The 27,011-nt window shown below is 34.9% G+C and overlaps 1 protein-coding gene across 9 annotated transcripts; it reads left to right on the top strand.

The window, feature by feature from the left end:
- The first annotated feature begins 2,683 nt into the window (after positions 1-2,683).
- LOC143249650 (large ribosomal subunit protein uL2-like) lies at positions 2,684-25,839 on the top strand. Of its 9 annotated transcripts, XR_013027892.1 has the most exons (7): positions 2,686-2,839; positions 4,026-4,160; positions 12,122-12,314; positions 19,687-19,770; positions 22,307-22,420; positions 22,916-22,993; positions 24,893-25,839. XR_013027892.1 is itself a non-coding variant. In XM_076499930.1 (6 exons), coding segments are annotated over exons 4-6 (168 nt in total). In that variant the 5' UTR covers positions 2,686-2,839; positions 4,026-4,160; positions 12,122-12,314; positions 19,687-19,718; the 3' UTR covers positions 22,918-25,839. The 9 variants fall into 9 exon arrangements, 5 of the variants coding, with proteins under 5 accessions (XP_076356038.1, XP_076356045.1, XP_076356057.1 ...); XM_076499930.1 differs by having other exon boundaries at positions 22,916-25,839; XR_013027899.1 differs by lacking the exons at positions 12,122-12,314; positions 19,687-19,770.
- The last annotated feature ends 1,172 nt before the right edge of the window (positions 25,840-27,011 follow it).

Below are 27,011 nucleotides of genomic sequence, written 5' to 3'. Positions count from 1 at the left end.
TTTTAAGATACTGATATTATTCATATTTTATGATGGATTTTGCTGCACGATACACTTTAATGAAATGAAAATACAAAAGTAAATATTGAATCGTAAATATACGCAAGAAATACAAATACACATACAACAACATTTCGTTCTTTTCAGGTCATCTTCAGGTGAAGAAAAACATTTTGCAATTGACCATTACTGAGACAAGAATGTAAACAGGTACGAGATTGTAGGAGGTGCTGCAGTTGGAAACAAGAATAAAAAAAAAACGCACCTTTGCACGTTTTTAAACACTACAAATCAAAGAAGCTCAACTTACTTATACAAGAACTCACACCAAAATTGAACTAATACAAAGGAACACCTTCATAGCTATATTAATTAAAACCTTACATCTAACTGTAACGCACCCTATAATTTTGTACCTGTTTACACTCTCGTCCCGAAGACATGTGCACGGCAATAGTCTTTTAGTTAACCTGAAGATGATCTAAGAAGGCTAAAACGTTGTTCTATCCTTATTCTAATTAAAGTTTTAATACCCATACCAGCTGTCTTGAAAATATATTTTTAGTTCAAGTGGGTTTCTCGTCATTGTGAAATACGAACGCTCATTATTCCATCTAAGACATGTTGTAAAAGGTATTATTATTCTTGGTGAAAAGAATCCCATCTGAAATAAAATTGTATCTCAGAACGGCTGGTATGGGTATTAACACATTTATTGATAAACAGAGAACAACGTTTTGACCTTCCTAAGTCATTTTTAGGTTAAAAAAGACTTTGCAACTGACCAATGCCGATCACATGTTTTAGGAACGAGAGTATAAACGGGTACGGGAATTGTAGGGGGCGTTGAAGATGGATGTTAGGTTATTAATTAGTATGGGTATGAAGGTGTTCCTTTATATTGGTTTAATTTTGGTTTTAGTTGCTGTAAAAGTAGGGCTTCTTTGATTTTGTGTTTGTTTATATTTGTTTCCTATCCACAGGTGAACTGAATGTTGGAGTGTATCGAGATAACGGGATTGAAAAAACCTAAGTGTGTGTTCTGTATATGTGAATCCAGCAACTGTATCATCAAGATACCTGTATCAGTATAGTGGTGGATGTAAGGCTGAATTGATCGCTTCAGGTTCAATCTGTCTCATAAAAATGTTGTCTAGAACTGGTGACACAGGATTCCCCGTATTAGACCATTTATTTGTAGGTAGTTTTGGTTGTTGAACATAAAGTTATTTTTGGTCGTAGTAAATTCAAAAAGGGTTGCTAATTGGTTACTGGGGAAACTGAAAACATATATTTCTCCAAAAGACTTTAAAACAAGGGACGTAGATCCTGGGGGAGATGGATGGGATACATCCCACCCTTCATTTTAGGTGGGGGTATGGAGCATACAATCATCCCCCCTACAGATTGGTCTGTTGAATTGTTTTATTGCATCACAGGCCTACAAATTGTGTGTTTGTTCTTGTGATTCTCGTGTTCTTACCAATCGAATTACAAAATTAGGCCCAGATGTAGGCTTTTTTAGTAGTTGAAATGTGCATCTTTAATATAGGCGTGCGTCTAAACTTTTCGATCTAAGCGATAGTTTGTAAGTATCAGTCAGTAGGCCTAAGTATACATGCAAGGCTTGTAAGCACTATCACAGAATCTACCTACGTCTTGTACGTAGTGTAAGATTAAGTAAAATTTTCATCACAACAGATTGAACAGAGCATGAACTTCGAAAATATTACTCCCAAGCGTAAACTCCTGTGATCTAGATCTAACAGGTCATTTGTAGCTTGTAGCTGCATCAATCTTATGTGTATATTGTGCGTTTTTCCTACGCCATTTGTTCTTATGCATGTCTAGACGGTTTTATTGTCGAACGCCTTACTCTCCTTAGCTGCCGAAGTCGCTAATCATAGTGTACCTTTAGTGTACAGTTAACGACAGGTTCGGGCCGCTCGGATCCAGACGCGTCCTACATCACCCCCCTCCGCTCCCTTTAGTCTGAGCCTCGAATTTACAACAGGGCTCATTAGACCTGTGTTTGTGGCCCTCATTAATCTATGAAATTTCAGATTATTTCAGATAAAATTAACGATGGAATTAACAAAATAAAACGACACTTCATCAACATCAACAAATTTCCACAAAAACAACGTGGGAAAAATTATACGCACACACCTAGACCAACAACAAACAAACAATAAATCCCAAGAGACAACAAACAACAAAACCTTATACTGCTACATACCATATGTTCCCGACATCAGAGAAAAAAACAACAACATTTGGAAAAAAATTGTAACAAAACATAACATTCCAGTAAACACCAAATTTACTCAAAAACCAGAAACCCAAACTAAAGTCTATACTATGTAAAAACTACACTGACAAACACAACACCATAATTTATAAAATACAATGCAACAACTACCACGACTTCTGTATTGGAGAAACAAGCAGAAAAATGGAAACTAGATTCAAAAAACACATTCACACGTTTTTTAACACTGCAAATAAGATAAAGACAACATAACCATAGAAAACACCCAGATATTAATGGGGAAACAAATATAAACAAACGCAAAATCAAAGAAGCTCAACTTATACAGCAACTAAAACCAATATAAAGGAAAATCTTTATACCTGTACTAATTACTAATTTAACATCCAACTGCAGCGCCCCTTACAATCCTGTACTCATTTATACTCTCGTCCCTAACACGTGTCCGGCATTGGTCAGGTACAAAGTCTTTTTGCAGCGTGAGGATGGGTCAGGAAGATGATACGTTGTTCTTTGCATATGATTGAAAAGTGGTAATACCCATACTGGCAGTTCCGAGATTTAAAGGTATGGTTAGTAAAGTGATATTGTACATTATATCAATCCATTTTAATCTTTAATATCGCTTGAATCTTACTCTGTTGCTATATTAAATCATAATTAGTTTTAAATACTTTGTATAAATTAAATTAAAAAATTGCCACTTTTCTGTGGAATATTGCATTATCAGATTCTTTGTTTTTCATTAAACAACTTGCATTCGTAGTCTTAACTTAATTTTGCTTTTAATAGGTGTTATTGCTAGACTAATTTTTAAAGACTTGAGTGACGTTAGTTCTAAATAGTTTCATTTATATGTTTAAAATTAGGTAGAACTTCCTGTGATATATTTATTGCACATAGTGGTGAATAAATGAAATGAACCATAATCTCTAAAGAATGTTTCAATTTGTTTTGTATTTGCTCAACGTTTCAGCTTTATTTATATTTTGTAAGTTTATGCTTTCTTTAGCAACATGATTTTTTTTTTGCAATGAATTTAAACTTGATCACAAATTAAGGGATAACTTGTTATTGAAAAGCTTGCAGTACATATGTGAACAATTATTTATTATAATTTTTCTCAGCACAGAAAAGGTATTCACACCATAACATATAACAGTTGTTTTTGTAACAGATAGTCAGTCTATTTAAATGCATTTTTGTAATTGATCAATTCGTTGATGATCACTGTATGGTTCTATTTTGTTTTCTTGTTATATGTTAAGTATGTTTCCTCACTGTATATTTCTTCTTAAGTTCAGCTATCTGTAAGTATAATAGGGCTTTATTGCTTAATATTAAGCAGTAACCAATTGATAAAATACACTTGTAAAAATATAAGTAATAAACTAATACGTTTATTATAATCTATTATTTTAATACTAATCTATTTCAATACCACCAAACTTTTAGCAAATTTAGACCAATTTCAGTTAACCTTACCCTTAATAGTTTGACTTGGAAACAGAATGTTAAAAAGAATAGCAGTATTTGCACCCAACATTATATTTTTTTAAATGGTCAAGCTGGGCCATTTAAGTTTTTTCATTTGATGTACAATTAGATGAGAATTTGAGAATTTTTCCTAAATGTGTTAAGTCAAAACAAAAGCTACTCTTTGAAGTAGCACAGAAATTTATACAGTAGCATTTCTTATACATTGTGAAACTCTTAAGTATCAGTTTATTAAATTTGAAGATGTTTTCAAAAGATGTGATGTGTCGTATGAAGTAGGAGAAAAAGTGCTGGATGTGTTTTCTACAGTCACCACGAGCATAAAGGAGCTCCAAAACTTCTTGGCTTTGAATTTACAGAAAGACATGGCTACATCAAGGAATTTATGAAGGTATAACATTTGAAAATGCGAATTATTAGGTAATGTGAAAAATGTTCATGGATGTAAGGAATTTGTTTTTGTGTTGAAATTTGTAGAGTTCAAGTGCATACCTCTTAGTTGAGAACTTCCTCCTCTTAGTACCATAATGTATGCATGTAATGTATTATTCTTGTATTGTTGAAAGAGACAAAATAATTCCAAAACCTAGTAATTTTGTGACCGAACAGTTTTCACATCACTGTTAGAATCATGCTAACATTTGTATGTACACTGCTTAATTAGCCATGTACAAAATTGTTTTTGTCTTGAGTACAAAAGGTTTCATTGTACAAGACAGTTTTCAGAAGTGAGTTACTACTTTTCATCCTTCAGGAATCTAAACTTGTACTTTAGTGTCAAACAATTTCTAATGCATTAGTTGTTTTTTATGCTGAACTTAAAACTGATCAGCCAAATCTCTATAAACATAGAAGGTTGAACATCGCAAAAAAAATAAAATGGTTTTAGAAGGTCATTTAATGTTAGGAAATTGACAAATGATTCACCAAAGTGCTCAAAATATAATCTTGAATCTACTTTAATAAACTTATCAAATAAAACTGAAACAACCACTTAATAATCCAGCAAGAACCCAGAGGTAAAGATTACCTCTATAAAAATGGCTATAAACTTTTTTCTCTTCAGGAAATTTTTTGAGTGTATAGAATTACGTTAAAGATTGTTGTGTGTGTGTGTGTAGAGTGCATGTTAATGCATCATATTTTTTGTGTAAATTGACTATAAGGCACCAGTGAATTAACTCTTACTGGCAGTTTTATTCAGGCCAAAATAAGTGCATAAAACAACAAAAAAGGAATGTTCAATTTGATTTATCAGGTACTTTTGTTTTATTTAACACTTAGTAGACACCACACCTTTGCAGTAATTTTTTTTTTTTTTTCAAGCCAACTGCCAGTGATAGACCCTACAGTTAAAGTATAGAAAATAACACAAAATGAAAATTTTTACTAAAAACAAACATTTTAAATGTATTTAGGAGGTTTTAGAGAATATGCAAGTTATACTTGACATTTTTTGGAGAGAAGTTTTTGAATTGCAGCATATCACTTTTCACTCAAACTAGTAACGAAGTTTTCACAAATAAAATCTTCAGTAAAAATATTTCACTAAAGAAATCTGATTTTCTGTAAAAAATACTTGTAATATTTACTAAAAGTGTACCAAATTTTGTGAATATGCTGAATCAAAGTTTTGATACAGCATCAAAACTTTACAAAATAAATACTGGGGAGGATAATTAGGAGTTTGTTTTAAGGGGCAGTATTGTATGTATACAAATATAATTTATTTCTCATTGTTATATTTGCCCCCTGCTAGTACAGAGGTATGTCTCCGGATTTACAATGCTACAATCAGGGGTTCGATTCCCCTTGGTGGGCTCAGCAGATACCCTGATGTGGCTTTGCTATAAAAAAACACAAACATTGTTACATTCCTCCCTTCCTCCTCTTACTAACATTCTGCATATGTACACACACTAAAAGTCAGTGATGTTAACAATTATGGATTGATTATATTAATATAATTTAACTCTATTTCTGGTCAAAATTTATCATAGTGGGAGAAAAAATGATCCTGTCAGTAGTGTCCTGTCTGAAAGTGTAGGGACAAAATACATACCGTTTTTATTTGTTTATAAGACGATTCGCTTATAAGACGGGTCCCAACTTCACCTGAGAGATTGTCGATATTCTGTTTAGACTCGTTTATAAGACGAAGGAAGGAAAGCAGGTAACGAGAGAAAAGTGAAAAAAATGGAAATTAATAGAAACCTAATTTTGGGTTTCGTATACGATATTTCAATTTCAGATTAGAAGGAGAAAAATAGAAGAGAGAGAAAAGTGAAAATAAATGAATAAATCCAAACTCGGTGTTCAAGCGTTTAATGGAATTTCATCAACTATTTTATTTACTGTATGATAAATATTCATATTTAAAACACATAACAAAGAACAATCTAACACACAAAACTTATCACAACATATTTCAGTATCAAAGTACGTTTATGCTAACTTTTAAACCACATTTCTTCAAAGTATTAAGAGTTTACGCAAACTGCACTTTAATAGAACACAGCAAATCAGTATGCAAGTTATGAAATTCAAAAGCCTTCAAATTATTCGTTGTCGCTATCTCCAAACAGTTCATAAAACTGCTCCTCGGACAATCCATCATCGTAGAGGTCACATTCCTCCGTGTTCTCCTCCTGCTCTATGTCATCTCTGCCGCCGATAAACTCACTGAAAAGTTCATCATCCTCACTGCCGTCAATGGAATTCGAAATTCTGCATTTGAGGAACGATCTGATAAACTGAGTGAACTAAATTTATTTTCTATGTCTGTAGACCTCGCCTATAAGACGGGCCCCCCAATTTGAGCCCGAAATCTCGAGGAGAAATCCCCGTCTTATAAGCGAGTAAACACGGTACAAATGATACAATCAACAAGGTGGCAACAGTTAGTCAATACTTATTATGGTGCTTGTCATGCCTGCCATATAAACATCAAATTATATCTATAAAATAAACTATCCCACACAATATTGAAATGTATTTAGTAATATTGTCCAGCTGGTATAGGTAGTAACACTAAAGTGCAGAACAACATTTTGACCTTCTTAGTTCATTTTCAGGTTAACAAAGAATACATTTTTACTTCAAGTAGGTTTCTTGTCATAACGAATATTGCCCAGGATTCATCATGATACAGCCATATTTGCTGTAGGTTGGCAAAATAATATTAAAGAAAAAATGAACTACGACTGTGGTTTGGGAAACCATGAAATAGAAATGAATTATCAAATAAGAATGCACTGATTTGTTGATTGAATGATGTAAGGCAGTCTAGCAATTAGATTTTTACCTTTATCGTTAAAAGAAATATTTCCTTGGTGTAACTGCTGTTTTAAACTTGAGACTTTATAGGTGTTTTTCAAAAATAAAATTTTAATATGATATGTATTGCCCATTTTCTAGAACACAATCAAAACAATAGTTTTGAAGAAGAAATGTTTGTGTGTGTATGTTTGTCATGGGCCATAGCAGTGAGAGTGGAGATTGACCTATGAAAATGCAGTTTCTAAAGTGTCACCCAATAGTCAAAATTAAATTGTTTCAGCCAATCACAAACCACAGTTTCCCTTGGTGGTCTCAGCAGATAGCTTGGTGTGGCTTTACTATAAGGAAAACACAAACTACAAAGTTTTGTGTATCTTTCTTTTAGTTTAGGTTATTTCCATACAAAAGTTATCAATCTTATTTGTATCATGATTTTATTTCACCTTGTATCAGATGCAACATTTATTTTAGCTATGTATGTATATTACTAGGGCTTTTGGTTTATTAAAGTGAGTAACTGCTAGTTGTCAATTTAAAGTTGTATTTATTGAAAGAATTAATAAATATATGCTGTTATAATTTTTGAAATGCAACTTATCTTTGCATTTGTTTCATGATTTAACATACTTTATTGTCCATATGTTAACCAATATTTTACTATTAATACTAATAAGAGTAACTATTCTGTGCTTATTGTTATAAGACTTCATAATTACATACCACATTACATTATTGTCACAATGGCATTTTTCAGACTTTATTTCATGTGTGATTTTGTTGAATATAATTGACTAGGCCTGACATAATCAGGTGGAAAAGACACTTGATTCATAATGAGGGTCACAGGTTCAAATTCCCATCACACCAAACATGCTCACCCTTTCAGCTGTGGGGCCATTATAAATATTTATTGGTAAGAGTAGCCCAAGAGTTGGCAGTGGGTGGTGATGACTAGTTGCCTTTCCTCTAGTGTTACACTCCAAAATTAGGGATGGCTAGTGCAGATAGTCCTCTTGTAGCTTTGCGAAAAATTCAAAACAAACAATTGACGAAAAAGAAATTTAGTTCATTTACTGAAGGACTAATTATGGTGAAATGGCAAACTTGTTGGATGTAAAGTGAAAGATTTATAGTCCATGTACTACTGTCACAAAATAATGCTCCACACTTTGAAGATGTGGATTATTCACTGTTTGATCAGAAGTTGAAATTTGGTGCTTTTGAGTAGCTGTCTTCCTTCTAATTTATTGTGTCAAAACTTGGCCCCTCGGTATGGATTCCTGTACGTGGTGAGAGGACCTCCCAGGGTAGGTTCCGTTCTTTCTGGTTACCTCCTCTGGGATCTAAACATCCACCCATGTGTTTGCCATGCGTGGCGACCCGTGAAGGGGAGGAGAGGAACCTGGTGGTTGAGGGGTCCAACCCTAACACACCACTTTGGTTTCGAATTCCTGTAGATGGGTGGCCCCTCTTGGGTCAATCGGCTGGTCCACTTGGGCTAGAGTCAACCAAGTACCAGTGTTGGAAGTTCTCAATGGGTGTTGTGGACATTGTGTCTGATGCTGGTGTTTGGGTGTAGTGCTCATGAAACCCTGGCGTTGCTGCATTGTCCTTGCGTGACTTTGTAGTGTGTCCCCTTGTAGGGCTCCATGGTGGGTGGGGTCAGTGGGTACCGAAAATTTTTCTTTTTTCTATGGATCCTCCAAAAAATTTAAATAAAATTTAAAAAAAACAGTCAATGGGTAGCGACCACGTCTTGAATACTCAGAACAGCAATCTTCACCATCAGTAACACCGCGTGCCTCATTTTCTTATATTACATTCTCTTTCGGAAAAACCTTTAGGGCAAATGTCCCCTTTTTTTATTCAAAAGGGACTAGAGGGACTTGCTGGCTCTCCAAAGTCAGTAAAGACACTTCGATCTGGTGACATATTGGTTGAAACATCCACATCCCAACACAGTGAACTCCTTGAATTCAAAAGCAATTGGGGATGAACCTACTGAGGTTACCCCTCATGCTACCTTGAATTCATCACACGGAGTTGAGAGGGATTTGAAGAACGTCCTAGAGTCAGATTCTTGCTGGTCTCTCCACTCAAGGAGTTTCTGCAGTAAGGTGCATCTCCACTCGCAAAGATGGAGCTACACTGCTGACAGATATCCTCATTTTGACATTTACATCACCATGTGCACCTGAGACCAAGTTCTTGGGGCTTATCTTTGACCATAAGCTGACCTTTATACCACACTTAAAGCAGCTATGGGTCAAATGCACAAGAGCACTGAACATCCTCTGTGTCCTCTCTACCACCAGTTGGGGAGCGGATCAATGTTCTGTGTTAAAGATATATCATGCTCTTATTCGATCGAAACTTGACTATGGATCAATGGACTATAGCTCTGCCAGACCCTCAGCCTTAAAGATGCTGGACCCCATTCATCATCAATGACTTCGACTCTGCACTGGGGCTTTCCGCACCTCCCCAGTTCAGAGCTTGTACGTGGAATTTCACGAACTTTCTCTGCACCTTCGCCGTTTGCCACTGTCTTTACTGTATTCTTCGAAACTTTGCTCCTTACCAAAGCATCCCACTTCCACTTGGGGATGTGTTTTCCTTCCTCAATGGGCCATACTTTTTCAGAACAGATAATCTGCCATTGCTACTTTTGGTCTTTGCATCCAGGTGCAATTGGATGAATTGGGTCTGTCCTTGGATAACATTGCAGAATCCACTGGTCAGCCCATCCTGCCATGGCTTATTACAGTCCCCAAATGTGATCTTTCTTTAAGTCATCTGAGAAAGGCAGATACTTCTGATTGGAAGTACTGTCTTTTATTTACTGAACATCTTTTGAACAATCTTTCCATTCCAACTTAAACGGATGGTTCCAAATCAAGTAACTGGGCTTTGCCGTGGTTCGGTGGTTGCATGCAGAATCCCCTCTACAGCTTCTGTGTTCACTGCTGAACTGTATGCTATATCTCTTGCCCTGGATCATATTGCTGCTGAGCAGTACTCCAACTGCACTATTTATACTGACTCCCTTAGTTCTCTCCTGGTCTTGAAATCACTTCATGTTGGCTCACACCCTGTTCTCGCTGATATTCAAAACCGACTGGCCCATTTCTCATTAACATCTACTTCTATCCAGTTTTTCTGGATACCAGGCCATGTTGGTATTTGTCGGAACGAGCTTGCAGACATGGCAGCTAAATCTATCTGCTCTGGCACTATCACCACTGTGCCTATTCCGTACATGGACTATGGTCCTGTATTCAAGGCTTGGCTCCGTGCCAGTTGGCAGTCAACTTTGGATGAGCAACGTGAAAACAAGCTTTTCCAAATAAAACCCTATATTGGACTTTGGCCATCTAGCTTCCGTAAGGTTCGGAAGGAGGAAGTTGATCTAAGTAGACTACACATTGGTCACAGTTTTTTAACTCATTGTTTTATTTTATCTGGAACTGTTGAACCAGTGTGTAGTTTGTGTAACACTCAAATCATTGTAAGCCACATTTTACTTTCTTGCCATCATTACGACTCTTAACGACGGCACTATTTTAAACATGTTCTATCCCAAGGTTTGTCTGTAACGTTAGTGTTATTGGTCATGGTGACACTGTCCACCTTGATAATGTTTTTAGGTTTTTAATGGCCATTAATCTTTTCAATGTCATTTAAGTGTTTGATATTTATTCATTACACCTTTTTAATTGTGGTTCCCTTTTAAGAGTCTCAATCTCTCTAGTTCAATTTGAAATTGGAAAATTGTTATAACATTAAATAACTTGACATCAGGACTGGAAAGGCCAACTTCAGGTGACTAACGCTGCTGTTTGAACTACCTGTTAGTTGTTCTGGTGAGTTACTACATTTTTGCTACCGGCCATAATGACACACAACCTGGAACCAGGACTGGAAAGGCCAACTTCAGGTGACTGATGGTGGTTCTTGTACTTACCTGTTAGTCTTCCTGGCGAGTTATGACTGTTATCATTATGCTAAAGAAAGTCCTTTACAACTTTGTAGATTGGATGTCAACATTGGTTTTATGCCATTTATGTTTTTAATTGCTGTTTTGTTTTTACTTTCATTTCCTTTTATGAATTTTACTACATTTACTTTGCTTTTCTCTTTTTAACAGACATTTTGCTAATTATTATTATTTTGCTACATGTCTTTTAAAACTTTTATTACTTTACCTTTTGATAATGGCTATTATGTCGCATAACCTGGAACCAGGACTGGAAAGGCCAACTTCAGGTGACTGATGGTGATTCTTGTACTTACCTGTTAGTCTTCCTGGCAGGTTATGATCATTACCATTATGCTGGAGAAAGTCCTTCACAACTTCTCTTACTCTGTTTTCTCTCTTAACATTGTAGACTATGTGTCAACATTGGTTTTATGCTGTTTCTGGTTTTCAATGCAACTTCATTTCATTTTATGTATTTTACTATATTTAATTTTTTTACCCTTTTACCAGACATTTGATGCAGATGACCTAGCTGCTTTGTGCCATAAAACACTATATCAACCAATCAAAACTGGGGATATCTAGATTAATCATTCATTGTATAGCTTCTGGTGAATATTAGTCATCCACTGGAATGCAAGAAAGAAAACTAATAAATCAAAGTACACAGATTTTACTGAAATAAATACAGCAATATCATGCTTATTAGATAATTTTCTCAAAGGATGGCATTGATGAAAGTAGCTTTTCATTACAAATGAAAGTTATTTGTTTCCAAGAACATCCTACTTCAACTTAAACTGTAATCTGCAAATGTAAGTTTTCATAATATGTCATTACTTTTTGGATTGTGTACTTCAGAGTATGTTATAAGTAAAAAAAATTAACTTATGATTCATTACTAATATTTTTAAAAATTGGTCTGAGAAGATTAGAGACAAGTAAGATTTGGCTTCAGATTCTCGAAGATTGTAAAATTTTGGGTTAATACTGTGTGTTAGTCATATTTATATTTCTCCTTTGTTTGTTATATACATACATAGCATGCATCTAATATTTGTTTTCTAATTCTCTCTTGCTAAACCACACTGCAGGTTGGAAATGTTCTTCCAGTTTGAAAAATGACAAAAGGCACAGTTGTGTGTAATTAGAAGAAAAAAATTGAAGATCAAGGTTGGCTAGCATGTTATTCTCGAAACTAGAGTTGTATTTGTATCTCACAACCCTGACAACAAGAGTGAAACCTCCTTGTGGATATTAGATATTGCCATCAGCCAACATGTCATGGTTGGTTGTGATGTTATCAGTTACCTGTGTTATTTCTAATGAAAATTAACTTATTAAATTGAATGATTCTTGTTTAAATGTCCCTTTTCATTACTTTATCTGAGATTTGTGTTGTCTTTCAAATTCATGGTAAATTAATAGCAAACTTTTCAAGCATGGAATGTCTTTGGTTTTTTGGTTTTTCAGTAAAGTTAAATTTATAATGCTGTATATATATTTGATGCTAGGCGAAGATAATTAGATACTTCAATAACTGACTGTGGAAAAGTTATATTGGTTAGATTTGCATGGGTTATCAAATTGTAGGGTAAGTAATGATTTGACATGCTAATTGCCTGTTATGTGATATGATAAATTTTTTTCTTTTCAAATAATATCTTAGTAAATGTTTTTAGACATATTTTCTAAACATAAGTTATAATCTAGTAACAATATATATGTATGAAGAATGACTCTTATTTTTAGTACTTCATAAAAACAGTTTTATCTAAATTTTGTCATCACCTTTTAAGTATTGCTTAATTAGCATTTTGATTTCTGTTTATTTTTAAATTGTATTCAAATTATCTTAATATATTCTTGTAGATTGAAACATGAAAAACTGATTCTCAGGTCATCAGGGATGTATTAAGTGGTTCAGTTTGCAGAAGTGCACGTTTGGTGTCTTAACTTTATTTAGTAAAAAGTGAAGTGTACATAACATGCTATATTGTCATCTCGGTTCTTTGCCAATTGTATCTTTCAGTGTTGACTTCTTTCCAAAGCTTGAAATGTAATAAGAGAACATAGAGTATAAACCTGGTATTACTAAATCATAGAGATTTAGTAAGTTAGTGAACACTTTTTTTTTTTATAATCAAGCAGTGTTTGAAACTGTCTGGTGTGAGGTAATAAATTTGAGTATGTTGATGAAATAACAAAAGCTTCTAATTTGGGCCTTTGAAAATACAGGCAATTGATGTATACTTTCTTGAAACCTATATAATAATTTATTTTGATATACTGTAAATTTGATTATTTACCATAGTCAGTTTTAATTTTATAAACTGTAAGTAGAAACTGCTTCAATTAGCTGATTCTTACATAAAATTATTGTAACACATCTCAGGCCACAACTTTAATCAATACATTTGTAAATTGACTGTCATTGATACATAACTGAAGTAGCTTTGTTACTTTGGCCAACTCTGCACAACATAATTTCACAAAACCACATGGAAGTTCATCCAGGGAGTAAAATTCTGAAGAATAGAAGGAACTGCCAAAAAATAATAAAATTTTGAATTTCATACAAATAATTGTAAAAAGGAATTCAAACAGAAATGGCAATTTCATCTGGTATGCTGGATGACCATTTCTGATTGGTCAATATAAAACAAGTGTCCTCATGTTTCAAGCATTGCAAAATTACCTGTTTTATGTTGATAACATACTGCTAGTTTTAGTGAGATTTAATATACAATATTTCCACATATGAGGGCTGATGTAGTAATGAGATAATGACTGACACAACTATGACAAATTTTGTCTGATCTTTTAAATAAGGGATATCTATATGTTACATAGATAAATTTGATGGAAACTTGATTAAATTTTAATTTTTTATTGTATATTGTGGCATTATACACAATTTGCCTCTAGCATGTCACACATAAGGGATGATGAATCATGTAACCTACTAGTGCTTCCTACAAGTTGTTAAACATAAAAGCACATGACCATTAAAGAGTGGGAGCCCTGGTAGTTGCAATACAGATGTTCTTTGTGGAGTTTCACTGAACATCATGTCCATTTATTGTCTTACCAGTAATGCCATATATGTTCACCATTACTGCAGTGACAGAAATGCCAATCTTGATCTAAACAGGCTTATTGAGAGTATAACTTGCTGGCTTATACTACCACATTCCATTAACCCTATCAAATGCCATGTTACTGTGTTTGTTGACTTGGTATCAAATTTTATCCCCTCGGTGTGGATTCCTGTAAGTGGTGAGGGGACCTCTCAGGGAAGGTTCTGTTCTATCTGGTTACCTTCTCTGGAATCTAAACATCCACCCACGTGTTTGCCGTGTGTGGCGACCCATGAAGGGGAGGAGAGGATCTTGATGGTTGAGGGGTCCAACCCTAACACACCACTTTGGCCTCGAATTCCTGTAGACGGGCGGCCTTTGGGTGGCCCCTCTTGGGTCAATCGGCTGGTCCACTTGGGCTGGAGTCAACCAAGTACCAGTGTTGGAAGTTCTCAACGGGTGTTGTGGACATGGTGCCTGATGCTGGTGTTTGGGTATAGTGTTCACGAAACCCTGGCGTTGCTGCATTGTCCTTGCATGACTTTGTAGTGCGTCCCCTTGTAGGGCTCCATGGTGGGTGGGGTCAGTGGGTACCGAAATTTTTTTTTTCTATGGATCCTCCAAAAAATTTAAATAAAATTGTAAAAAAAAACAGTCAATGGGTAAGCGACCACGTCTTGAATACTCAGAACAGCAATCTTCAACATCAGTAACACGCGTACATCATTTCCTTATATTACATTCTCTTTCGGAAAAACCTTTAGGGCAAATGTCCCCTTTTTTTATTCAAAAGGGACTAGAGGGACTTGCTGGCTCTCCAAAGTCAGTAAAGAAACTTCGATCTGGTGACATATTGGTTGAAACACCCACATCCCAACACAGTGAACTCCTCTTGAATTCAAAGGCAATTGGGGATATACCTATTGAGGTTACACCCCATGCTACCTTGAATTCTTTACGAGGAGTTATTGTTGAAAAGGATTTGAAGAACGTTCCCGAGTCAGAGATTCTCGCTGGTCTCTCCACTCAAGGAGTTTCTGCAGTGAGGTGCATCTCCACTCGCAAAGATGGAGTTACACTGCCAACAAATACCCTCGTTTTAACATTTACTTCACAACGTGCACCTGCCACCATCAAGGCAGGTTATCTCATTGCAGGGTTCGCCATACATACCAAACCCTCTTCGATGTTTCCAATGTCAGAGATTCGCCACTCAAAGACATCTTGTCGTGGTTCCCTGACATGTGCTCGTTGTGGAGGCAAGGACCACGATGCCTATGACTGTGACATGAACCCACATTGCGTAAACTGCAATGGTTCTCACCCTCTTACTTTCATTCTTGCCCAAAATGGTTGGAGGAAAAGAGGTGCAGCGTTTGAAAGCGACACATAACATTAGTTATCCTGAGGCTCGAAATTGCTGTCCACAACTCCATCTCGGACATATGCTGCTGCACTTCATTCCACAACTACAGTGGGAGTGCAGACAGATCTCTTTGTGCCTCCATGAGAATCGTTTTCAAAACAAATGAAAAGCCTTTTGACCTCCGTGGTTAAAAAGGTTGATGAATCGACTTCCACACCCATCTCTGTTCCTCCCATGCCTTCCAACAAACCTCAAGATCCACGTCCTTCAGTTTCAAATACAGGCATTTCTTCTGATACATCTTTTTCTCCCACCACAAGAGACAAAACAATTATTTGTTCGCATCCTCAGTCACTGGATTCCCCTTCCAATAACAAAAACCTGCCCACCCAACCCAGAGCAGGATCCATGGAGGTTGATAGACCTCCTCCGACTAAAGACAGTAAAGAAAAAAGACGTGGTCATAAACCGAAGGGTTCTCCAGCCACTTCACCTACCTGTTCTTAAAAATGGCCACCTTGATACAATGGAACTGTCGAGGTTTACGTTCTAATCTGGATTATATCAAAACACTGATTGCTTCCTACCATCCTGTTTGTCTTTCTTTACAAGAAACATTTCTCAAAACTGCTGATACAGTCACCATTCGGCAGTTTTCTCTGTACAGAAATGACAGGTTGTGTGATGGTCAAGTACATGGAGGGGTGGCACTTGGTTGATCAACACGTGCCCACCCTGTCTTTGTCACTCAACACACCCTTGGAGGCTGTAGCCATCCGTGTTTCCTTGGGTCATACCATCACTGTTTGTTCTCTGTACCTGTACCCTGGAGAGACATATGATCAATCAGATCTTGATGCTCTCATTGAACAGTTGCCATCTCCATTTCTAATCCTAGGGGATTTTAATGGACATCATCCCCTCTGGGGAAGTGCTATTATTGATGGGAGGGGCGTCGATCTGTAGAGCGGATGCTCTCTGATCACAATCTTTCTCTTTTCAATACTGGTTCTTCCACTTACTTTCATGCACCTAGTCAGTCCTTTACCGCTATTGATCTCTCAGTTTGCTCCCCTTCATTATTCTCCCATTTTTCATAGAGGGTTGACAGTAATCCACTAGGCAGTGATCATTTTCCGATCCTTTTGAGAGAGACTGGCCATAGTCGATGCCACCCTACCCGCGTGCCCTGGTGGAAGCTGGATCAGGCAGACTGGTCCACTTTCACTGCTCTCGCAGAACTTGATCCTGCCATCGTAAATCAGCCATCAATAGACGACTGTGTAGCAGCGGTAATTGACTGTATTACACATGCAGCTGCTCAGTGTATTCCTAAAACCTCGACACGTTTTCCACAATATCCTCGTCTGTGGTGGAATCCTGCTTGCCACTTAGCACGGAAGGCTCAAAAGCGGGCCTGGGATACTTTTCGTAGATATCCCACACTTTCAAACTGGGTTGCTTTCCAACGGACCCGTGCACATGCTAGGTGGGTAAGACGTCAAAGCCAGAAGGAATCTTGGATTAAGTTCACAACCAGCATATCTTCTACCAACAGTTCCAAGATCATATGGGACAGGATTCGAAAGGTTAATGGGCACTACAATTCTGTCCCCCTCTCGATCTTACTCTCTGATGGTCAGGAGATGACTGATGTTCGGAACATCGCTAACACTCTAGGTGAAAGCTTTTGCCGGGTATCTAGCACTTCTGCTTGTTCCTCCACCTTCCTGGCCATCAAGACTCGGGCAGAGCGATCACCTCTTTCCTTTTGAACTGACTGTTTCTTTGAATATAATTGTCCCTTTACCCTGGTGGAACTAAAAAATGGCCCTTCATTGGTCTGCCAGTACGTCTGTTGGACCTGATGATATTCATTATGACATGCTGCACCATCTATCTCCTGCTTCTCTTGATGTCCTTCTGATTGTTTTCAACCTGATCTGGCAGGAGAATGTTTTTCCTGATGCCTGGCACCAGGCTATTATTTTACCTTTCTCTAAGCCAGGGAAAGATCCCAAGATTCCTTCAAACTACCGTCCAATTGCTTTGATGAGCTGTTTCTGTAAGACATTAGAAAGGATGGTTAATGCTCGTCTTGTTTGGTTCCTTGAATCAAACAACCTCCTCTCGCCCACCCAGTGTGGGTTCCGTCGACAGTACTCCACCACAGACCACCTAATTTGTCTTGAAACATCTATCAGAGAAGGCTTACGACACAACATGGAGGTATGGCGTTTTGCGAGACCTCCATACATATGGGTTTCGTGGCCATCTACCCATGTTTATTTAAAAAATTTTTAATGGACAGGAGATTCCAAGTTCGTGTGGGTTCGACACTTTCTCATTCTTTTGTAAAGGAACTTGGAATCCCTCAAGGCTGTGTATTGAGTGTTACTCTTCAGTATAAAGATAAATGCCATCACTGAACAACTCCCTCTCACTGTTGCGAATGGGCTGTATGTCGACGACTTTCACATCTCATGTCAGTCGTCAAATATGAGATATATTGAGCGGCAACTACAAACCGCCCTCAATTGTGTACGGAAGTGGACTCTGGTGAACGGCTTTAATTTCTCTCTCTCCAAAACTGTATGCATGCACTTTTGCCGTCGACGGGGTATTCACCCTGATCCTGAACTTCATATCGGTGAGGTTTTGTTGCCAGTGGTACCAGAGACCAAGTTCTTGGGGCTTATCTTTGATCGTAAACTGATCTTTATACCACACTTAAAGAAGCTTCGGGTCAAATGCACAAGAGCACTGAACATCCTCCGTGTTCTCTCTTCTACCAGTTGGGGGCCAGATCACTGTTCAATGTTAAAGGTATATCATGCTCTTATTAGATCAAAACTCGATTATGGATCAATGGTCTATGGCTCTGCCAGACCCTCGGTCTTAAAGATGCTGGACCCCATTCATCACCGAGGACTTCGACTCTGCACTGGGGCTTTCCGTACCTCTCCAGTTCAAAGTATACACATTGAATCTCATGAACCTTCTCTACACCTTTGCCGTTTGCAACTATCTTTACAATATACTTCGAAACTTCATTCCTTACCAAAGCATCCCACCTGGAAATGTGTTTTCCTTCCTCGGTGGGCAGTACTTTTTCAGAACAGACGATCTGTCATTGCTCCGTTTGGCCTTCGCATCCGGGCGCAATTGGATGAATTGGGTCTGTCCTTGGATAACATTGCAGATTCCACAGGTCGGCCCATCCCACCATGGCTTATTACAGCCCCAAATGTGACCTTTCTTTCAGTCACCTAAAAAGGCAGATACTCGGATTGGAAGTACCGTCTTTTATTCAATGAATATCTTTCAAACAATCATTCAGTTCCCATTTATACAGATGGTTCCAAATCAGGTAATTCAGTGGGCTCTGCTATGGTTTACTATGGGTCAGTAGTTGCGTGCAGAATCCCTTCTACAGCTTCTGTGTTCACTGCTGAACTGTATGCCATATCTCTTGCCCTGGATCATATTGCAGCTGAGCAGTACTCCAACTGCACTATTTATACTGATTCGCTTAGTTCTATACTTGCCTTGGAATCGCTACACGTTAGCTCACATCCTATTCTCGCTGATATTCGAAACCGACTGGCCCATTTCTCATTAGCAGCTACTTCAATCCAGTTTTTCTGGATACCAGGCCATGTTGGTATTCGCAGGAATGAGCTTGCAGACATGGCAGCTAAATATGTCTGCTTCAGCACCATCACTCCTATGCCTATTCCGTACATGGACTATGATGTTGTCTTCAAGGCTCGGCTCCGTGCCAGCTGGCAGTCCACTTGGAGTGAGCAACGCGACAACAAACTTTTTCAAATCAAACCCAAAATTGGACTTTGGCCATCTAGCTTCCATAAAGTTTGGAAGGAGGAAGTTGTTCTCACTAGGCTACGCATTGGTCACAGTTTTTTAACTCATCATTTTCTTTTATCTGGAACTGATGCACCAATGTGTAGTTTGTGTAACACTCAAATCACTATCAACCACGTTTTACTTTCTTGCCATCGTTACAATTCTCAATGACAGCAATATTTTAAACATATTTTTTCCCAGGGTCAGTCTGTAACATTGGACAGAGTTATTGGTGATGGTGACTCTGTCCACCTTGATAATGTTTTTAATGGTCATTAATCTTTTTAATCTCATTTAAGTGTTGCATATTTATTCATTACACCTTTTTGTGGTTCCTTTTTTACAGTTTTAATCTCTCATTCAATTTGACATTTGACAATGGCCAGAACATTAAATAACTCAACAACAGGACTGGAAAGGCCAACTTCAGGTGACTAACGCTACTGTTTGAACTACACGTTAGTCGTCCTGGCGAGTTGTTATTATACTTTTGCTGCATATCATTTCACACTTTTACTACTTTACTTTTTAGTACTGGCCATATTGACTCATAACCCGGAACCAGGACTGGAAAGACCAACTTCAGGTGACTGACGGTGGTTTTTATACTTACCTGTTAGTCTTCCTGGCGGGTTATGACCATTACCATTCTGCTACAGGTAGTCCTTTACAACTTTGTTGACTGGATGTCAACATTGGTTTTTACACCATTTTCTGTTTTAATTGCTGTTTTGTTTTTACCTTCATTTACTTTTACAAATTTTACTCCATTTACTTGACTTTATCTTTTTACTGGACATTTGGCTACTCATTGTTACAATTTTGCTATGTATCTTTTAAAACTTCTATTCTTTTACATTTTTGATACTGGTTGCTATGACACATAACCCGGAACCAGGACTGGAAAGACCAACTTCAAGTGACTGACGGTGGTTCTTGAACTTACCTGTTAGTCTTCCTGGCAGGTTATGATCATTACCTTTTTGCTAGAGTAAATACCTTACAACTTATACTCTGCCTTCTATCTTAACATTGTAGGCTAGGTGTCAACATTGGTTTTATACTTTTTTGTTTTACCTTCATTTCCATTTATGTCTATTACTACATTTATTTTTTATTATTATTTTTTTTTTACATTTTTACCGAATGTCTGGTGCAGATAGCCTCACTGCTTTGTGCCATAAAACACTAAATCAATCAATCAATCAAATTTTATTGAAGTACTATGTTATGAATTTGTCAGTATGTTTGGTATCGAACTGTATATTATAATTCAAATTTTAATACTTACTCTTTTGTGTTCTAATAATAAGAAGAATTTGTTTGTAAATAGTAATAATCTATATATAGTTATAATGTATAATTGAAATGTGGCTACATTTTACAAGACTAGTCCATGAAAACATTACTAAGACATCACTTTATAAAGACCAAAGGTTAGTTTTATATTATTGGATAAGTTAACATGAGTGTACGTGCATCACATCATTATAACTTAACATATTATGAAAGTAATGAATTTATATAAAAGTATAATGTTATGAGACCTAAGTTATTTGTACTAAACATTTAAGTTTTCATGTTATAAAGTCTTACTGAAAACAAATGTTTGAAATGTATTTAGGAGGTTTTAGAAATTATAAATAATATTTGAGATTTTGTGCTGGGACTAGTAATGAAACAAACTTTATTTTCACAAACAAATCTTTAGTAAAACATACTTCATTAAAAAATCTGATTTTGATGTAAAAAAATTTGTAATCTTTACTGAAAGTCAACCAAACTTTGTGAAGATACACATAAAACATTAAAAATTATAGTATAAATACTTAACACTTGCAGATGTGTATTTTAAACCAACTTTGTTGTGAAAGGGTTAAAGGGCCTGCAATGCTATAGCCTTTCTCAGACACTGCATTCTTATTAAACAGTGATGAAGTAGAGAGTTTAATACCATACTATAACAAAATGGCAGCTAATTGTGGTACTAATTTCAATATGTATGGGCCCATCTTCTGTCTGGTCTAATAAAACTTATTACTCTCTTACACAAGTGGCCATTTTACAGAATAAGCAGTCAGAAGTGATAAATGTCAGTGATGATAAGACTTGAATAGCAATGATTGTAAATATTGTAAAATAAATGTCACTAACCTAATGCTGTAATGTTATACTGTATAAAAAAAAATTTTATACTGTTTACATTTACTAAGTGTGAGATGATGTATACCAATGGTGGTCATAGTAAAGTTCATTATTACTTTTAAAATAGTTATTGAAATAAGTTATAGAAATCATAATTTTGAAAAAGGTTATGATTATATGTAAAGCTGTTAATCCTTTAAATAGTGCGAACAAATTGCTGAATTTAATTTACTAAAAAATTGAATAAATCTTGTTTCTAATAATAGAAACCTTTATTTAAAAAAAACAATTGAGCTTTGCCTATGATTCTTGTATTTTTGAGCAAATTATATTGTATTTAAGCAGATAGAGTAGTAAACATTGTAGCATAGAGTATTTAGAATCTTTTTCTCAGAAATAGAAAGTTTTAACTTTGTAAATGTCTGTTTCATTAAAAATAAACCTAATATCAAAAGTATAATGATTGTGAAATGCACAATATATTGAATAAAATTTGTACAAATATATGGATCCAACTATTTAGTTACTGAGGTGAATCAGATATTCTAATGTAAAATATAAGTACAAAAATTGCCTTTAATTTTTAATTAAAATTAAATTTTTGAAGTTGTTTTGTTTATTTAATTATTACTTATTCCTGTAAATTGTTTTATAGTTAATATCATTTAGTCATGCAGTGATTTTTTTCTGAAATAGAAGAAACAAATCTTGATCTAGTCATGAGGCTGCTTCTGAATTCCTTAACACAATGTATTGAATTATTTTTCCTTATAGTGTTGTAGAAAACTTTTAAACCCTCATTTTCCTATACTGTGTTTTAGGAATTATATCTGAGAGAGGAAAAATTGACAAGCCTATTTTGAAAGCAGGCCATGCTTATCACAAGTGTAAAGCCAAGAACTCTCCTGGCCTGAAGTTTGCAGTTGATATTGAATGTAAGTTCTGCTAGTAAAGTAATTTGACCTTACATCCAAAATACACTTCACTGAAAATATTAATCAGCAGGTAAATAACTAATGCAGTTACATAAATCATTAACATTTGTAATACCATTATATTAAATATGTGATAAATATGATTTATCAATGGTTTTTTTAATCTTATAAGTAAAATGTGTACAATGTATAGAAAATAACCTTATAACTAATTTTTTAAGGGTGCTGAAATGAAATGCCGAGATGTTTAGGGTAGGCAAATGACTAATATTATGTTAGTTCTAACTTATAAACCTACATTTTTTTAAACTTGAAATTAATATGTAAAATGGGTCAATAAATTAGGTGATTTAAATAAAAATTTACAAAAGTATTACTTGAGGAAAAAAAATTTGGTATTGCCATAAAATAATGAATTTGGCAGCTGGGACAGAAGAATTAATGAATGGTTGAAGGTAAGTTTGTTATTTATTCATTAATCTCTGCACCATGTAGGACATCTTCACGGAGGTAGTAGTCATCAGCATGTTGGTAAAGCATCCACAGTGAGGAGACACTTCTGCAGGTCATAAAGTAAGCATTCTAGACACAATACATTGTTACATAAGTTTCTTAGTTTTGTTTTTTCTTTCAAATTAACATTTTGACAGCATTGTTACAGTAGCTGTGATGATTTCACAAACAGAAAACTTGTGTTGAAGTTCTAAGAGGCTGTTTCTGAGCTACTGTATAAGGTAACATTAGGTACTTGTAGACAAGTAGTTAGTTCTTAGGTAACAAACAACAAATTTGTAATCATTGTTTGAATAGTATGTTTCATTTAATTGTCTTAAAAAAAGGTATAATTTGACCTTTTTAGGTTTGGAATATATTATTAAATGAAGGTTCAAACCTGTGTAATAATTTTCCTAATTTATTGATGACACCATTATAACTACTGGTTTATTTGTGATTAAAGACTCAAATATTTTATAGGTTATACACATAAATAAAACATAGTTTTAAAGTGTTTTATAAAACAGTTATGTTTAATAAGTAAAGAAACTACTTGTATATCTGGATACAGCAAACATGCTTTACAAAAGCATCTTTCAGCCAAGTAAAGTAACTGCAGCTGATTTAAGTAGCACTTTTATATTAACATTCACCTTTCCAAGTATGGCTTTGTAGCATATAGTTGGTGATTGATTAGAGTAACATTAACAGTTTAATTTAAGGACAAATGCAAACCATCAGCTGTACATTACAAGAATTTTTTTTTTTTTTTACATGGTTTACTGAGGAAATGCATGCTTTTAGGGATGGGGCTGATGTAGACTTACACTGGTACTTGTTTATCAATATGAAAATTAACATTGTAACATTTATTGCTGTTTTTTGTTTTATTTTTGGTAATAGGCATACAAATCAAAATATCACATTTTCAACATAACTGTAACTACTGCTCAAACAGTTTCAGTTAACAAGAGAAAAAAGTTACTTTTGAATGCTGAGAATTATTTTAAAATTCCTGGCTTGCAAACAAATATTTTAACAATTATATATCAAATACTTTGGGTATTTTAAGACTAAAATTAGCTACCTTACTGATAATCTAGGATACATGCACATAAATTTTGTAAGTTAATGTGGCTGTTGCCATATGATTCCACTGAAAGACAATTATACAAAATAAGTTGGGCTATATAAAACATTCCACAGAAGAGAAAAGGTGGAAAAGTCTGGTTAAGAAGAGATAGATGGAAAAAAATATTAAACGTGTTAATTTTACACTGGTCATATATATTCCTAACAATTGAGATTTTTACAAATATTTTACTAGTCCATGGGGGAGGGGTGCAGAAGCTCAGAAACCACTGGATAAGTTAGATCTTTGTTTGCATTATGTACTGTTTAACAGAAGGTTATCCTATGGCAAATGAAACCCTTAGTCTTATTAACACCTTGGTGTGTATTGTGGTTGCTGCATACTAAAAAGCAAATAGCATTACTTTTTAATATACATATGACTTTATAATATTTTAATTACTTCATATTACTAGTTTTTAATCTTTAAACGTTTTTTAAGAGAGAGACACCACTATAACTATTGGTTTATTCTCTTTTTAAGTTCTGAAGTATTCAAACTACACAGTATGCTACTATTTGATAATGGTGAAAAATATGTACATGTTCAGACTTTCAGTAATTAGATTAAGTAGAAGTTTCAATTTATTAACTAATTCTTGTTTTACACAGCTTGTTCTCACCTGTACTGGTTTGGATATTAAAGTATTTAGAAAAATATAAACCTAAAATGTATGGTTAGATGCAAACTGGTGTAAACACAAGATTATAATTGATGATAAAACAGTTTGCATACAAAATCCATAATTAGAACAGCAAGTGGTAATATGGATCTTAACAGAATTATTTGAATAAATGTCATATTAATGTATAAACTGATGTGCTCTTATTTTCTGTGTTAATTAGAAATTCAAATAGATTTCAGCTTGAAGTTCTACACTATCAGGTTTGAAATATTTCGGTGTCTTAAGAACTTCTGACAAGCAAGCATAAAATATCCACATTTTTTTCTATACATTTCTAAGTGCAATAACCTTAAATAAAATAAACACAATCCCTAAGATAATATTGGAGAGATTTTGTTTTGGTAATTCCATGATGATATTTACCATTCTTGGCACTTTTATATCAACTGTCTGGAATGGTTTAAACATATTGTTACTTAAGTGTGGATAACTTCAAGCCAAAGAAGATTCTTAATGGAAATTTGGGTAGAAATTTTAAACATTACTAGTTAGTATATTGATCAGTTTGTGTTACAATTAAGTATGTATGTATTCTCTTTTTATACAATGAAAATCAAATGGATCCAGGTGAAGAATCATCATTATTTTAATAAATTAGACTGAAAATGTTACATCATTGAAACAAAATATAATTCCTAAAATCTAGTTGAGCATTTAAGTTTTTAGTGGGCCAAAGTCAAACCCATCCCAATGAGTAATGTACCAAACTGTGGGTTGGAGATTCATTGTTGCTGCCAAAAAACAACTTCATACTTATGAGTGACAATCAGATCTTTCTGTTCTACTAAAGTAATGGTAGATACTGTTGACTAGCTGCTTTATTCTGCTTCAAAATTAGAAATGGCTAGTATGGGTAGCTCTTAAGTAGTTATAAATATTCAGTAAGTAAACTATATTTTGAGAAGTTTCTTTTGTTATGTTTACTTAAGTCTTCTGTTTTTATTTATTATTTTTTGTAGTAGTAACATGTACTTTTGTGTATCAGTGATGGTGCACTGTCCGAAAAAGTTGATAGTAATTTCTTTGAGATTTAATTTATTTGCTTACAGTAAACTTCTGATATCATTATTATTAAGCTTTTGTTTCAAAATAAAGAATTTGATTCAATTGAAAATTCATCTTTACTGAAAAAAAATAGTGATTAAATACATAATTTCATGCCAGAAAAAATGTACTATAAACAGTAATAACATTTTGAAACAAGTTAAAACAATTATATGCAATAAATAACTGGTTGTCCCTAATAAAACTTAGGTGTGGTAATGTTCTACTATGTTTGTTAACCATTTAATCTCCAGTAAAATCTTTAGGTATGGTGATGTTCTGCAATGTGTGTAAAATTGCTGTTTTCATGTTTTGTAGAATGTTAATACTGGCAGGGTTTTTAGTGCTCCCTGTGGCATAGCAGTACGTCTGCTAGAAATCTGGTTTCGATACTTGTGGTGGGAAGAGTGCAGATAGCTCGTTGTGTAACATTAACTATAAAACCAACAAACAGGTCTTTATTGTTTTATAGAAAAATTTCCAAGATTGGAGGTTGTGAGGGTTACTGTAGGAGGGTCTCAAGATCATAAATATGAGGGTGTATTTCAGAGCATGACTAAGTTACTATCACATTATGGGGGAAAGATTATCACAGCCTAAATTTGTTAAGGTGGAGGGTGGCAAAATAAAAGCTCCAACTCCTGTTTTATAGTGTGGATTCCTTTAAAGCAAGGTTTAAGATACCCAATGAATATCTAGCACACAGGTGGCCAAATTTGTTTAATGTAAAAGCCACATATGACAATCTTCAGATGTTTGAAAGCCACAAGACATGAACAAATACTACACACACCTTTTTATTTTTATTGTTATACAAATTTTATATAAATACATGTATTAAACACGTACGTTATATTTATTCATGTATGTAGTTTTTAAACTTTAATTTGTATTAGTTTCAGTCATCATGAAGTACACACACGCACACACACTATATACCAAATATTTTCAAATGCCTGGCTGATTGTTTTAACTGTAATCGTATTTAATATGGCAATGAACTACGAAGACATCTAAGAAAAATATGCAAATCAGCATTTCACTAACATTAAATGAGACTGCCAGAGATAAAAAATAAAAGGGATAAAACAGATATTTTTAACATTTGTCTTAGTAAACATCTGGTCAAAACATGGATGAAAATATGTAAAACAATAAAATTAGATATTTTAATCAGATACCACATTAAACTTTTATCATAATATTTTTCTGATACAAACAGATATTGATACAAT

Source organism: Tachypleus tridentatus, chromosome 1, assembly GCF_004210375.1.
Source record: "Tachypleus tridentatus isolate NWPU-2018 chromosome 1, ASM421037v1, whole genome shotgun sequence".
NCBI classification, from domain to species: Eukaryota; Metazoa; Arthropoda; class Merostomata; order Xiphosura; family Limulidae; genus Tachypleus; species Tachypleus tridentatus.
Note: the sequence above shows the minus strand (reverse complement) of the source record. Positions and strands in the feature narration are given on the sequence as shown.

Coding starts and splice junctions, on each gene's coding strand:
- LOC143249650 (XM_076499923.1), top strand. CDS start 14,099: ATGTCCATTTATTGTCTTACCAGTAATGCCATATATGTTCACCATTAC.